Below are 15,440 nucleotides of genomic sequence, written 5' to 3' on the forward strand. Positions count from 1 at the left end.
CTTGAGGGATCAGCTTGAGATACAATTGCTGATGACGCAAACGAAAATCCTTTATAAATCACTCGTTTCAGCCAGTATAAATCATTTACAGGGACATTCATTTCCGTCAATAAAGTAATTTCTTCTGCAGTGGGAATGAATAGTTTTTGGATTGGATTTCCTACGACAATTACACCATGAAATGAGGATGGAGCTTTCAACCGAGGTTGGTAATGAGACATCATGCGATCATAGAATTCAATTACATCATCATGGAGTTTAGGGTGCTCTCTAATAATGTCTGGGAGGGAAATAGATGCTCCATACTTCCTGGCGATTTGAATTGGTACACCATTTGACCCAGTTACAAGATTTAGAAGGAATCCATTACCACCCTCAAATGGAAATGCAAAGTTAGTCCACAGAGGTCCACACATACTGACAGCTTTCTCTAAATGCATCGTACTGTGTACATTGTATGTCATGAAGTTAATGCCGTACAGTTCTTCAAATTCTTCATTGAATTTTTGCATCTCAATGTGAAGCCATGGTAACTCTGATTTAGGGAAACTTTTCCGGAGTAATTTATAAACAACTGAGCTTAATCTACAAAAATGTTTGTAATATCTCATCGGCAACTTCCCCCACAAACAGATCGGTCCGTAATACAAGAGAGATTATTCACAGCAACAACGTTCGAGCTTGCTCTCACTTTTAGATAATCTGCGCAGGATGGGATCTGTACAGTTTCCGCTATCAAACAGCTGTTTTTGTAACAGAGAGGAAAGATGTCAGAGACTGCAATACTACTCACAGTTGAAAACATCTATGAGTTAGAGATTAGATCGAAATGGAATAAAAACTGTATCCTCTTACACAGGCAGAACAAAGCAAAAGTGATGATAGAATACAGTCAGCAATAAATGGATATTCTCGTGCCTACATTATCAGTATTTTAGTGTGGCGGTAATTTACTCTGTGGGAAGATGCGTGGCAGGTAATTGATTGCTTTTCTTTAATTTAAGTTCTTTCCTCAGTAGGGGGAAAATAAGTGAATTGCAAACGAACTTACAGGGGGAGAGGATATGAGCTCAGTGCGTAGGTACTACCAAAACTGACAATTTTCACTTAATTCTCGTCGCATTTCCGAAAGTATTTGACAAGCGTTATCACACAGAACTTTAGAATCAATCGTGCACCACACAGAATCAAGAAATTATATCGGAAACCTCCAAAATTAAACGAAAAACGCACACACGTAATGAGCAATGACCAACAATGACCAAGCAATTTAGTGACTGGATTCTAACCTCAATAAACAACGCTGAGTGGTGGCTCGATCGCTCCCGAATTTATGTTCATGGCTGGCGGCAACTTTAAATTCACGCACTGAATAACATTGACGTAAAATATTATAATTTTCTGCGAATATACACGGAGCCGTCTGAATTTTAATCTGATGGTGACGCCATTTTCCGAAAACTGAATCTCACCTCACTGCCAACGGCCGTGGAAGCGGTTGGTTCCGATCCTGAAACCCGTAACTTACGCTCGGCTCCTAGCCGGTCTCACGGCCTTGGAGGCCGCGCGGGCTCCACGGGACATCGGCCGCGGCATCCGGTACTAGTTGGCTTGCGGCGCGTTAACATCGGGATCACCAGTGTCCAGAGCAACCGGGTCTCAGGGCCGTAGTTTTTTTTTTGAGTGCAGTCTTCCTTAAAAATAGGGTTTATCCCGTCGGTTCTTATTTATCTAATGAAGGTTTTAACCATTTAAACGTACCTAGCGAAAATATTACCTTGCGGTGAGCCAACCATCACCTTGCGGCAAGGTATCGGCCTTGCCATTGTCCCTGAGCCCTATCCGAGCCTCCCGCCGGGTCCGTTCGTGGAACTTAACGACTGGGAGTAATTATGCATGCCAACGTTGGAGACGAAAATCGTACCCAACACGGGGTATTTCCCGATGATGTGTCGCCCTGCCAAGCCCTGCGTCTGGATTTGGGTCTACAGTGTTGTCATAAGGTTTTATTCTCCGTTGTCGAGTTCCTTGAACTGGCTCGGCTAGGGCTCGGAAAGGATGGCAAGGCCAATACCTTGCCGCGAGGTGATGGTACGATGAATCCATTTCTGATTTCCATTTTGATCAAAAAATTATCGATTGACTCGATATTTGCATTTGAAAAGCGGCTGCCATTTCCTTACGGGAAAATACATTGTAAGTGATGAAGAAACCAGGTCTGTCGAACCATTTCACGTCACAAGTATGGCGGACCCGTTACCGCGTGAAAATGACCGTTTTGAATTGGTCAGTTCCAAAAACAGCTTTTTTTGAGTTTGAGAGGTCATTCAGCGCCATCGTTCTTTTTGTGAAATTTGCCATAAGAATCAGGCATCACTTTGCAAATCCCCGCACCTTGCAACAGGCCCATTATGACTATAGGGAGCTGGAGAAAAGGCCGTCTTTTCCAGTTCTAGAGTTGGAGACCGCCTCCGTGTGTAGACAGTCCAAGCTGAGAGAAAGTGTCAAGAATCGAGTCATATCGAATTTTTTGCGTCCTTTCTGAATTTTTTATTGTTTTTGTTGTTTTACGAACAAAAAATGCTCCCCAAACCACCAAAAACCGTGATAAATTCTCTGAATGGCCCACTTAACTTGATTTTTCACAATTTTCACTCGTTCCAATCGAAAGTACGCAAAAAATTACCCAGTTACAGGTATCCCATGAATGATTTTCGAATCTTCCCGGAGTAAAAGCTTGAAATAAACGATTAAAATATTTTCTTCACGGATGGTTCCATTCAACAAAAGTCTATTTTTAACTATGAGCACAGTTTTTCCACACCGTGATTTTTGGCGTGTCTCATGTACTGATATGTAACTTCAATCTGTTGCATTTTTGTGATGTGGCAAAATTGTGCTGGGTAAATGAAGACTAACAATCGTGGAAAATGCAGTTTTTTCAGTTTTTTCAAGTTTAGAGCTGTTTTTCGTGTTGCGACAGTTTAAGCTGAGAAAATGTCCAACTAATGATTTCTAACGGATTTTTTACGTTCTTTTTGAATCTGCAATCGTTTTTGTTGTATAGTTAACCGTTTTCTAGTTACAGGTGAAAAATTGCAAAAAAAAAACCAAAAATCGTTGAAAATGTCCAAAATAACCTCCTAAAAGTGGGCTTAGACAATTTTCGCCTGTTCCATTGAAAAGTACGCAAAAAATTACCTACAGGAGCTTCCCGTATTCATGAAGCAAAGCTTTTTTGGGCTCTTCATAAAATTAAAACCATTTTTCAGCTGAAAAATTGAGTCGGCTGTTTTGGCGGGAAAACTATGCACAATCGCATAAACATTTTGCGCCAGAATGCACCTACCCTAGGGTACTTAAATATGGGTTCAGATGATTGTTTGAAGTGGGGCCAAAATCGGCCCTTATCGATACCCCTTCTTTATAGGAAAACTTGTGAATATATTCCGTATAATGTTTCAGAGAAGTTTCTTCGTAATTAGATCTATATCATCTGCAAAGAACCTCGCCAAAAAGTGGTGTTTTTTAGCCCCTTTTTGTATACCCGAGTCGATCAACCGGACAGTGCTCAAATGAAAGCCTATGGTAAGGCAAACTTCCATGCAAAGTGTCAACTTGAAGTGACCCCTCGTTTAGGCTGTACAGCGTTGCCAATTTTCCATTTTCAAGTGCTAAAATCAAGGAATTCTGGACTATTAGTCCGGTGCATAAGTAGACTAGGACACCCGTGTTGGTCAACTGGACACGGCTAAAATGAAAGCATATGGTAAGGCAAACTTCCATGCTAAGTTTCAACTTGAAGTGAACCCTCGTTTAGGCTGTACAGCGTTGCCAATTTTCCATTTTTATGTGCAAAAATTGAAGAATTCTGGATCATCATGGTTCAACAGACTAGTAAACCCGAGTTGGTCAACGGGAAAAGGCTCAAACGAAAGCTTATGGTAAGGCAAACTTCCAGGAAAAGTTTCAACTTGAAGGGAAACCTCGTTCAGGCTGGTCTTAATTATAATGCACCGGACTATTAGTCCCGAATTCCTTGATTTTAGCACATAAAAATGGAAAATTGGCAACGCTGTAAAGCCTATACGAGGTTTCATTTCAAGTCGAAACTTTTTCTGGAAGTTTGCCTTACCATAAGCTTTCGTTTGAGCCTTGTCCCGTTGACCAACTCGGGTGTACTAGTCTGTTGAACCATGATAATTCAGTATTCCTTGAGTATAGCGCATAAAAATGGAAAATTGGCAATGCTGTACAGCCTAAACGAGGGGTCACTTCAAGGTGATGCTTTGCATGGAAGTTTGCCTTACCATAGGCTTTCATTTGAGCACGGTCCGGTTGATCAACTTGGGTATACAAAAAAAGGGGCTAAACTTGGCGAGGCACTTTGAAGAGAAAATATTCATAACGTTGCTCAAAAATTTACATTTTATCGGAGGAATTTAGGCAACTATCGAATGTTCATAAGGCGTTTTTTCTTGGCATGGCAGGATACTCAATTTATCAAGTTACTCTAGGTGTACGGTTTGTGGAACCTCTCTGAAACTAACTTCATTTTTCCACCCAAAAAAATTGAATTGAAAATATGCAAAATTCAAATGAAAATTCGTAAGAATTGCCTACTATTGTCCTCAAAACAGAAAAAATTTCAACGTTTTCTGGTGGAGTTCCCCGGATCCCCCCCCCCCCCTCACCTGGAGTCACTTGGGGGAGATGTATATTCCAAACTCCTAAGATCTCCCCGTAAAGGGAGTAAGTAAATAACTTTAAATTAGGGAAGGAACCCGTACGGATTGAAAAGATTCCAAGGGGGATGGACACCACAGTGGCTGCGCATTTCTCCGTATGATTGTGCCCTCTATCATTTCTCATAATTGATGTAAATTCTAACGAAAGAACTGTATTCATGAATCATTGACGCGCCTTTTCAAACTTTGAGATGGAGTTCACTGATTGTTTTCATGTTTGTCGTAAGTTCTTTTAAATTATATGATCATTTTTTGTCATCATAAGGTTATTTTCGGTTAGTTTAAGGATGACTGAGCCAGCGGAGGAGCAAGCAGTCGATGATGATCTTCGGATCGTCTACATGCACAGTCTTTTGACAAAATCAGTTAAGTTCAAGGCTGACAAATGGCACAAAATGATGGGCGTAGACGAATACAACGTAAGTCTCTCTCTCTCTCTCTCTTCATAACCATTGTAGCAGAACCATAGAAGGAAAAGATAAAGATTATGTACGAAAGTTATTTTTTTTTATATAACGCATGCATACGAAAGTGTTAAAAGTGAACATTTTTATGTAACCATTATATAAAAAAAGTCATAATTTTCGTGTAAGGGTTTCATGTAAAAATAGGGTACATAATGTTTTAAAAACTGATGGATTAGCAATTAATTGTCATGGTGTAGGCTACTTAATATGAACTTCTTTTGCCGCATAAACTATTCTTTACTAATAAAGTTTCAACATTAATTCTGGAATTTTTACTACGTTTAACTCAACTGTTGGACGTATGTACTTACATTCAGCCACTAAAATTTTAAATTAAATAACAGTGAGACCACTAAGTGGGAAGTCCATTCAAAGAGTTATTTTTTTTTTTTTTTTTTGGTTCACTCATTATAAAAAGTATTTCCTGTAAGAGGTATTTAATTTATCAATAAAAGTGTGCGTCAAGCCAAGCTCCATCGGCCACAAAAGTATTTTTTCTTTTAACAGAAGAATGTGACTTGATATATGAAGATAAGAAAATTGTACATATATTATGCACACTGTTGAACTTGAGCGATTCAGGTAATAATCGACTGAATTTCAACCTCAAGTTACAATCACCTCAGTCGGAAAATTAATTGAAAAAGAGAAAAACTTGTTGCAGATACCACACTGTAAGCTTACCCACCGGAGGTGCTACGGCCACTCTTGATACAGTATACCTATATTGACGCTAGTGGAGAATATTTTGATTTATTTAGGTTTGAGTCGCTTCACCACAAAATTTGTCGAATCGTATAACTGGCATGAAGTAAGCATTTAAATTGTAATGGAGTCATTTGATTCGAATAAAAGATAATGAAGGCTACCTCTCAGTTACCTGGTATTTCAAGAATTCCTAGTAATTTGGTTGTCCACCATCGGACTAAAAACACGACTCCCAAACTCTTCATCAGAACATGTTCCGCAATTGGTACCGAAGCACAAACTTTTTGATCATATACGCTACCGATTTGTCTACTTTTTTTTGGCCTTGATTCACCCGATTAAATTTATTCCATTAAGAACTAGGTAGGCATGCGAACCATACATAGACCCAACGCTCAATGAATTTTAGAGTGCACTGTTTCACTGACGCTACGTACTTACTTGGCCTAGCGATTTATGCAGCAAAATAAAACCTTTATTTTAAAATAATCATCAAGCTGAGAAAATAGAACGAGTGCATACCTTTCATGAAAGACTTCGTTACACATTGACTTGCAAAATGGTGTTTTTAACAACTTCTGACGCAAAATCAAAGAGACTCGGAGAAAACTAAATTTGAGCTAATACTCATCGTCAAAGATCTCTGATTTTAGGGACATGAAGTTGACTTAGTGATTGAACGCACAGGCTAGTGATTGAATTATACCTCGCATCCCCATATCCCCATGATGTCTTTGATGTAAACGAGCAACGGTAAGAAGCAAAAGCTTTCCAAGATTGGTCATGAAGAAAACAAGGTCTTAATGTCAATAACATACACTTAAGAAGAGCACAAGCACTCAGGAGCACGTAGGTTGAAAGCAAAATTTAAAGCGAATGAACTTCGGTCAGAGCATGGTGATAGTGACGCATGTCGTGTGATGGGCGGAGGCTCATATTACAGTAATTTTCAGAACTTTACTTATGACTGATGGGGTCCACTTAACACAACTACATCTCTTCAAGATGTGAAAACTAGCATTCGTGACTTGAGGAAAACAATAATACAGGGTGTTTCAGACCACCCGTACCAGGCCTTTTTCTCGGTTGTTTTAGGTCGCACGAAGTCGGGGACCGCGGGGTTGAATAGAGAATTGACCCCAAGGAATCCGAATTTCGTGGTCCCGAAACCCCCCCCCACCACCCCTTGGAGGGTAAAGGGGGGGTCACGATGCTAAAAGTCACGGTTTCCGACCGAATTTCGGATTGATCGCATCAGATTTGAAAAGCACGGAAAATTTCACGTGAAATTGACCCCTAAAAATCACTTAAAAAAATCCCCTTAAAATTACAGCACTGTAGCGCTATTTTAGAGGCCCACTGAGCGCCGACCAGCCGCTCAGTGATCCTGTACGGAGCTGTAATTTTAAAAACGTGAATTTTTTGGAAGTATCTCCAAAGAAGTAAGAAGAATTGGAAGTAATCCAAATTTCATGGTCCCGAAGATCCTCTAGCCCCCCTTCTTCGGATCTTCGGGACCATGAAATTTGGATTTCTCGGGGTCGACTACCTGGGAAGCCATCTTTTCCTGGAGAATCTAGGTCAATTTTTAGACCAAAGAGAGATTATGGAGGGGGTACTGGGCCCCTCTCTAGGGGGTCATTTTTGAGCCTTAGATGGGCCGATTATGGATTTTTAGGGGTCAATTTCACGTGAAAGAGCTTGATGCAAAAACGGCTTTTTTTGCCCCCCCTCTGGAATTTCTTCAGACTTTGTCTATTGATTACTCATACTTGAGCGCTTCTTTTCCCAAATTTTCAGACCCCCAAAAAATTTTTTTTTGGGGGGGGGGGAGTTGGGGGGGGGTGGAAGTCAAAACCTGTGAACCTCGATATCTCTCGAACGAAGAAAGATATCGAAGTCCGGTTTGGACGAAAAATCGTCTAAAATTGCATCCTTTAAGATTCTAAAGGTCGAAATCCCGATATCACATATTTAAGTCAACATATGTGCTTTTTTCCAGTTTTTAGGTCTAGAAAATTTCTTTTAAACGAAAAATTTACCAAGATCTCAATTTTTTATTTAAACCAAAGCCAATTTTTTAAATTGTTCGTATTTTTCCGCATCCAACGAGTGGTCTATTAAGCTGAAGAACCAAACGGTTCCAGAGTTATGATCGATTGAAGTTTCCGCTCAACGCGCGAAAAAAAGTCGAATTTGACTGTTATTAAATCAGATTGACTGTTCAAACTGAGCGAAATGCATTATTAGGGATTCTTGAGGGTCGCTGAGTTCAGAAATTACAGATACTTCCAAAAAATTCACGTTTTTAAAATTACAGTTCCACACAGGACCACTGAGCGGCCGGTCGGCGCTCAGTGGGCCTCTAAAATAGCGCTACAGAGCTGTAATTTTAAAAACGTGAATTTTTTTGGAAGTATCTGTAATTTCTGAACTCAGCGACCCCCAAGAGTCCCTAATAATGCATTTCGCTCAGTTTGAACAGTCAATCTGATTTAATAACAGTCGAATTCGACTTTTTTGCGCGCGAAAATCGGTCGGCGCGCGTTGAGCGGAAACTTCAATTGATCATAACTCCGGAACCGTTTGGTTCCCCAGCTTAATGAACCACTCGTTGGATGCGGAAAAAGACGAACAATTTAAAAAACTGGCTTTGGTTTAAATACAAAATTGAGATCTTTGTAAATTTTTCATTTAAAAGAAATTTTCTGGACCTAAAAACTGCACATATGTTGACTTAAAAATGTGATATCGGGATTTCGACCTTTAGAATCTTAAAGTATGCAATTTTAGACGATTTTTTGTCCTAAACGGACCTCGATATCTTTCTTCGTTCGAGAGATATCGAGGTTCACAGGTTTTGACTTCCACCCCCCTAGCTCCCCACCAAAATTTTTTGGGGGTCTGAAAATTTGGGAAAAGCAGCGCTCAAGTATGAGTAATCAATAGACAAAGTCTGAAGAAATTCCAGAGGGGGGGGGGGGGCGAAAAATGCCGTTTTTGCATCAAGCTCTTTTCCGTACTTTTCAATTCTGATGCGATCAATCCGAAATTCGGTCGGGAACCGTGACTTTTAGCATCGTGACCCCCCCTTTACCCTCCAGGGGGAGGTGAGGGGGGGGGGTTTCGGGACCACGAAATTCGGATTCCTAGGAGTCAATTCCCTATTCAACCCCGCGGTCCGTGACTTCGTGCGACCTAAAACAACCGAGAAAAAGGCATGGTACGGGTGGTCTGAAACACCCTGTATAGTTAAAAACTGAGAGTAATGGGCGATGACTCCCCCTTCGATCCACTGATCCATTGGTGTTCATGGTACGGAAAGAGCCATGCACAAAGTGGCCCATTTTTGGGCCCTCGAAATTGGGGTCGAAGTGAGGTTTTTTTTCGTCCTTAGGGTGACCCTTTACACATACTAAAATTTCAGATTGAGTGTACGCACCGTTTTCGAGTTATGGGGGGGGCGGCAAAGTCCCCGATTTTCACCCATTTTTGCAGGTGTTTTAATGTCGAACTCCGGCTGTTACGAGGTACCAGATCCAGATATTGAAGCGCGGTTTGCGGTGATTTGTTCAGCTATTCCTGTAGTATTTTTCCACATCTTTCACATAGCCCCAAATGGTTTTTCGGGGAGCGGGGAGGGGGGCTTTATTCATACTATCATGACCGTTAGCGCATCTTACTGACTTTACTTTGTTCCACGCCGCGGTCACGATGATATTTTCTGTCGGGGATTTTTCTTCTTCTTTACATTATTTTACCAATTTTAATGTCCTTCCCCTCTTTTCCCCTTTTTACCCCCTCCCCCCAATCCAACACTTCCTCTCAAGTGCTTCTTCCTGTAAGGCAGATATGACGGGGTCATATGTTGGGGATTATTTTTCTTTCTTTACGATTGATAAACTTTGACCCAACTTACTTCTCACTTACAGGGGTAAGGGCCCCCTTTGCCCCTATATTACCCCCCCTTCCCCTGCCCGCTCCACTTTACTTGAAATATTTTGCTCCCTCCGCAGCAGAAATGACGATGTTTCCTGTGAAGAATTGTAACTTATTCATATTTTTCACGTTCCTCTTTTTCACTTCTATGTTTGATTTATTCTTTCCTAGGTACATTCTCTTCCACTTTCTCTTCGCGTGACTATATTACTCCCACAAAGAAGTAGTAAAAAGCAGAAGAAAAGTGAAAAGTAAAGAGAACGAGGCAAAAGAGGGATGAACAAGAGGGGAAGGGGAAGAGGAATGAAGAGGGGGAATAATGGAGAAGAGTAGGAGAGTGGATCCCATGTATTCAGTATTTCAGTACCTAAACATACGTAAAACATTATTTGCCAGAAACATCTCATTCTGCTGCGGAGGGAGCAAAATATTTCAAGTAAAGTGGAGCGGGCAGGGGAAGGGGGGGTAATATAGGGGCAAAGGGGGCCCTTACCCCTGTAAGTGAGAAGTAAGTTGGGTCAAAGTTTATCAATCGTAAAGAAAGAAAAATAATCCCCAACATATGACCCCGTCATATCTGCCTTACAGGAAGAAGCACTTGAGAGGAAGTGTTGGATTGGGGGGAGGGGGTAAAAAGGGGAAAAGAGGGGAAGGACATTAAAATTGGTAAAATAATGTAAAGAAGAAGAAAAATCCCCGACAGAAAATATCATCGTGACCGCGGCGTGGAGGAACAAAGTAAAGTCAGTAAGATGCGCTAACGGTCATGATAGTATGAATAAAGCCCCCCTCCCCGCTCCCCGAAAAACCATTTGGGGCTATGTGAAAGATGTGGAAAAATACTACAGGAATAGCTGAACAAATCACCGCAAACCGCGCTTCAATATCTGGATCTGGTACCTCGTAACAGCCGGAGTTCGACATTAAAACACCTGCAAAAATGGGTGAAAATCGGGGACTTTGCCGCCCCCCCCCCCCATAACTCGAAAACGGTGCGTACACTCAATCTGAAATTTTAGTATGTGTAAAGGGTCACCCTAAGGATGAAAAAAAACCTCACTTCGACCCCAATTTCGAGGGCCCAAAAATGGGCCGTTTTTGGCCCTTTTTGTGCATGGCTCTTTTTGGATGCCATTAGTCACGAGAATGCACTTTGGTGTAAATCCTTCTTTTTGATAGTTTGCCACAACTTAATTGGTGTCCTTTTAGCGACGTAATTTACCTGAATTACATTTATTTATGCTTCTAGGTGAGATGGATACACAAACTGATAACCTCACTTCTGAATTCCATCGTTCATCAAAATAAACCAGACATAAACGCATCACTTGAACTTTTTTAGAGAAACTAATTAAATAGTGTATCGGGCTCTGGCAGAAGCCGTGCGACGTAATAACTGAAGTGTGTAAAAATATTAGTTAGCATTCACAGAGAACTGAAGTCTTATATAAATAAATCTATTCCCCCATTCACAACTAGTTAGTAAGAGGTTGGTCACGAACCAGAACGGGGAATTTCGTTCCCGAACCATGGGCTGGACTGGCGGAACTGAACGGAATCGACCAATGGCATTGAACCACTACCGGGTTTTTTTCTAAATTCAACAAATTATAGCTAAAATTTTGAAAGTTATTTGCCGTTGCTGAATTATCCGAGCATTGAAACCCTATTAAATGTGGTAGAAATGAAATCCTCACATCTTCAAGCATGATCCTTTGTAGGGTTCATTCGAATCTGCGGCCTTGTAAGCAAGAAATCTGTTGTGAAAGGTGATCGTATCGGGTGTGTTTCGAAATTTCAAACTTTTCCGCTACTAAACGGCCCTTGTTACAGAAAATATTTGTCGTTTTGGGCCTTTAAGTGCTTATAACTATTTGAAAACTCAATGAATCTTGATGAAACTCTCCCACTTAGTAGGCCCAATTTAGGTGCGTCAGTAGACACCAAGATCGCTGGAATCCGCGTCGTCGTTTGGGCTGCAGTCGAGTTCAAACCGAATCAATTTTCAGAATAAGGGAGTTACGTGTGTCTATGGTTGGCTGCCACCTTTTTCGTTTGGACGCTCTCCAGTGTTGTCGAGTTCAGACTTTGTCCGGAGATGGCTACCGCCACCCATGAAAAATAAAAAACTTGATTATTAAAAAAAAAATTACCGTATCTAGCTTTTATCATTTTTCATATTTCATGGTCAAGTCTGAACTTTGATTTTTTTATATATATGCGTTACACGTTTTTTATACATATAAAACTACCATTTAGATAACAGATATGTTTTTTTTATACTCTTTTTTGGAAAGCAAAAATTTGTTTTGCTACTATAGGGAATACTTCATTCAGTCCAATCTTGATCAGAAAGTAACGGTTCATGATTGTCTTATGAGAGGGTCGCTTCAAAAGTAAGTTAAAGCTAGAGCAAATCTGTAAAAACGTTGTTGTAGGTCATACTCTCATCTTTTTAAAAAGCTACAATGCTTATAATTTGGTTAATTGAATGCCGAGAAAATGCGGTTTTCCTCGAACGAACCCCCATGCTCTGGGGGTCGAAATTATAGCATTTTGAACTGGCCATGATTCGCGCGATAGAAGTTATTCTTAACGAATAAAAGACGAATTGAGCAAATGTTCAATTTTTATGCATATATATGTTGAAGTCTTAGGTATCTTTCTTTCCAACATCCGCCGATATCCACATTTTCGATACCGTGGCACCAGCTTCCGTATCCCATTCGCAAAGAACTCAGGTAACTGCTTCAGGACCCAAGAGTTGACTGCGTGCTTCACTTCTTCATCAGTGGCAAAGCTCTGACTCCGAAATCCACTTTGACCGACTCATTCTCCTGATCTCGAACCGAGTGATTACTTTCTGTTTCCTCATCTCAACGTGGCACCTGAAACGCAGTCTACTGACTTCTTTGCGGGTGGGATACGGAAGCTGGTGCCACGGTATAAAAAATGTTTGAAAAATCGCACGGGCGAGAATGAACTAGAAGGGCAGTGGCTAGCTTCACAAAACATACCTGTATTCAAATAGACAGTTTCGTAATTTCTCGGTTTGATTTAGTCTAAATGTTTGTCATACCTATTTTTGAAATGTTATTGGTTAAAGTACTACCAGACTGGTACCGCAATTATACGTAAGTCTTTCAAATATTCAGCAAGATAATATTAGAAATGACTCAGAGGGCCGATATTATATTATATTGAGAATAGCATTTATATTATAGTACTAGCCATGAACGGCAGTGTGCCGTATCTTTCCGCAATATTATAGTCTGATTGTTTTAAGCTGCTTGCGCTGAGTGGAACGTACGAAAGTACCGGGTCCGTTCCCACATTAAAGTGACCGTTTTGAAAATCCGAATCTTGGGGCGTTCTTTAGTTGATTTTTTTAGGGGGTAGGTATTCGGTGGTCAAAAACTCTAGGAAAATTCCAGTGACATAAGGAGCTTCAGTTCTTTCGATTGAAGAAAAGAAGAATTTTACAATTGGCCCATTTTGGATATTAAGGAAATATTTTCCAATGATCGCTGGAGGAAAATAGAGGAATACTACCTGCTCCGGACGCCCTATGGGTGCCCTCCATAGCTAGCAATGGTGGTGCAGTAGCTTAATGGACCACTAGACAAGGTACGAATTTCAGCATTCTGATACATGTTTCTCAATCAAAATTTCACGTAGAACACGATACGCACACCGAAAATTACCAAAATCAACTCCTGACGAAGATATTTAATGATTCTTGATGCGTGAATTCAAACCAGCCGCTCATGAAAACTCAATGCTCTACGTGATTCACATCGCGCGCTAAATGTTTATCATGACAGTCTCTGCGATGTAAAAATCTTCAACTTCAATCTTGACACTTTGGCTCAGCTATAGCAAATTACCAATAGTTTGAACAACACATGGTGGAAAATGAACATTGCTCGATTGAGAAGCTTGCTGAAACCGTTGTAGTGCGCGATTTGACTCACGTAGAGCTTTGAGTTTCTTGTGAGCGGGCAGTTCAAATTCCTCATAATCAGTGCGAAATAAAAACGTTAATATCTTCGTTAGAAGTTGATTTCGGTAATTTTCATAGTGTGAATCGTGTTCTACGTGAAATTCTGGTTAAGAAACATGTATCAGATTGCTTAAATTCGTACCTTGTCTAGTGGTCCATTGGAATCGGAGCAATTAGTTGAATCTACTTAATAATGAATGTGGGTGGCGAGTGACGAACGACGATGCGACCCAAACCTCCTTCTTTGAGGTTGGTGGGAGGAGAGCTATACGAATGAAAACGGAGATAGCCCAAAGAACGTGGCGGGAGGGGTGGCTAAGACCGCAGAGGGGGGGTACCTAGGGACGGGCAAGCAGGTAGCGGCCGGACGACCGCTCGAAACAGCTGAACTTTACTTGTCGATAAAAGTAAGAAAATTTGAGAAAATCGAAAAAACAACTACAGCCTGCAAATCTACAGATCAGAAGCTTTCATTTAAAAAAAAAACATGCAAATCGGTCCGGTGGTTCTCCCAAAGTTAATGTCCCAAAATGCGGACTTTAGTCTGAATAAATGGGAGAAAATTTGAGCCCAGCTAAACTTCACTCGGCGTTCAAAGTAAGAAAACGTGAGAAAATCGAAAAAACAATCACAGTCTGCAAATCTACAGATCAAAGGCTTTCATTTAAAACAAAAATCATGCAAATCGGTCCGGTGGTTCTCTCAAAATTAACGTAAAAAGATTCGGACCTCCGTTTTAATAGATAGGAGAAAATTTGAGAAAATTATAGGAGAAAATTTAAAAATAATATAGGAGAAAATTTGAAAAAATTAAAAAACAAATTACAGCCTGTAAATCTACAGCACAGAGGCTTTCATTTAAAAAAAGATCAGGCAAATCGGTCCAGTGGTTTTCTCAAAGTTAACGTTCAAAGATTCGGAACTTTGCACTTTAATATATAGGATAGAGGATGCAAGCTTCGGACACAGCGTAGAAAAGTACGTATGAAACACCTACCATATGTTGAGCATCGTTTTTGGATGCAGACGTGCGTAATTACTTGGGATTTATCATCGTCAATTTACCCTTACTTACCCTAGAGAAAATATTACCTCGCAGCGAGCAAGCACACAGCTCGCAGCATATTTTAGACCTCGCGGTTGGGACAGTCCTTGCGGTTAGGTGATGACCTTGCCAAGACCTCGCAGTGAGGGAGTCGGGTAGGCATGGACTTTGCCACGAGGTACTGACAGCTCACGGCGAGGACCTTGCCTCACGGATAGAAGGGGAGACCTCGCCAATAGGTAAGAGGACCTCGCGGATAGGTGATAGGACCTCGCAGTTAGGTTGGCTCCTATTCACTGGGTGAGAGTCCTCACAGCAGGTATATCCGCCAGCAGGTAACTTAAACACAGAGGTAAACCCAGGTTCGGAGCCTCAGTAAAAAATTAAGGATCAATTGCAGCATCTAATATACCAATACTGATAAAAATGTTAAAAAAGTTTTTCAATTTGAAAGAAAAATTGTGTTTAATTCAAAAGCACATTCCTTGGCTTAAAACAATTTGGGTAAGTGAACTAAAATTGTTCTGCAA

The 15,440-nt window shown here is 40.7% G+C and overlaps 1 protein-coding gene across 1 annotated transcript in view; it reads left to right on the forward strand.

Annotated features, from left to right (window-relative positions):
• Positions 1-15,440, forward strand: part of LOC109040198 (dynein beta chain, ciliary-like) — a 60,611-nt gene that overhangs the window by 9,897 nt on the left and 35,274 nt on the right. Inside the window, exon 2 of the mRNA XM_072297321.1 lies at positions 5,029-5,167. Coding sequence (XP_072153422.1) covers positions 5,036-5,167 — 132 coding nt within the window. The 5' untranslated portion in view covers positions 5,029-5,035. The remainder of the gene's footprint in view (positions 1-5,028; positions 5,168-15,440) is intronic.

This window comes from Bemisia tabaci, chromosome 2 (genome assembly GCF_918797505.1).
Source record: "Bemisia tabaci chromosome 2, PGI_BMITA_v3".
In the NCBI taxonomy this organism is placed as follows: Eukaryota; Metazoa; Arthropoda; class Insecta; order Hemiptera; family Aleyrodidae; genus Bemisia; species Bemisia tabaci.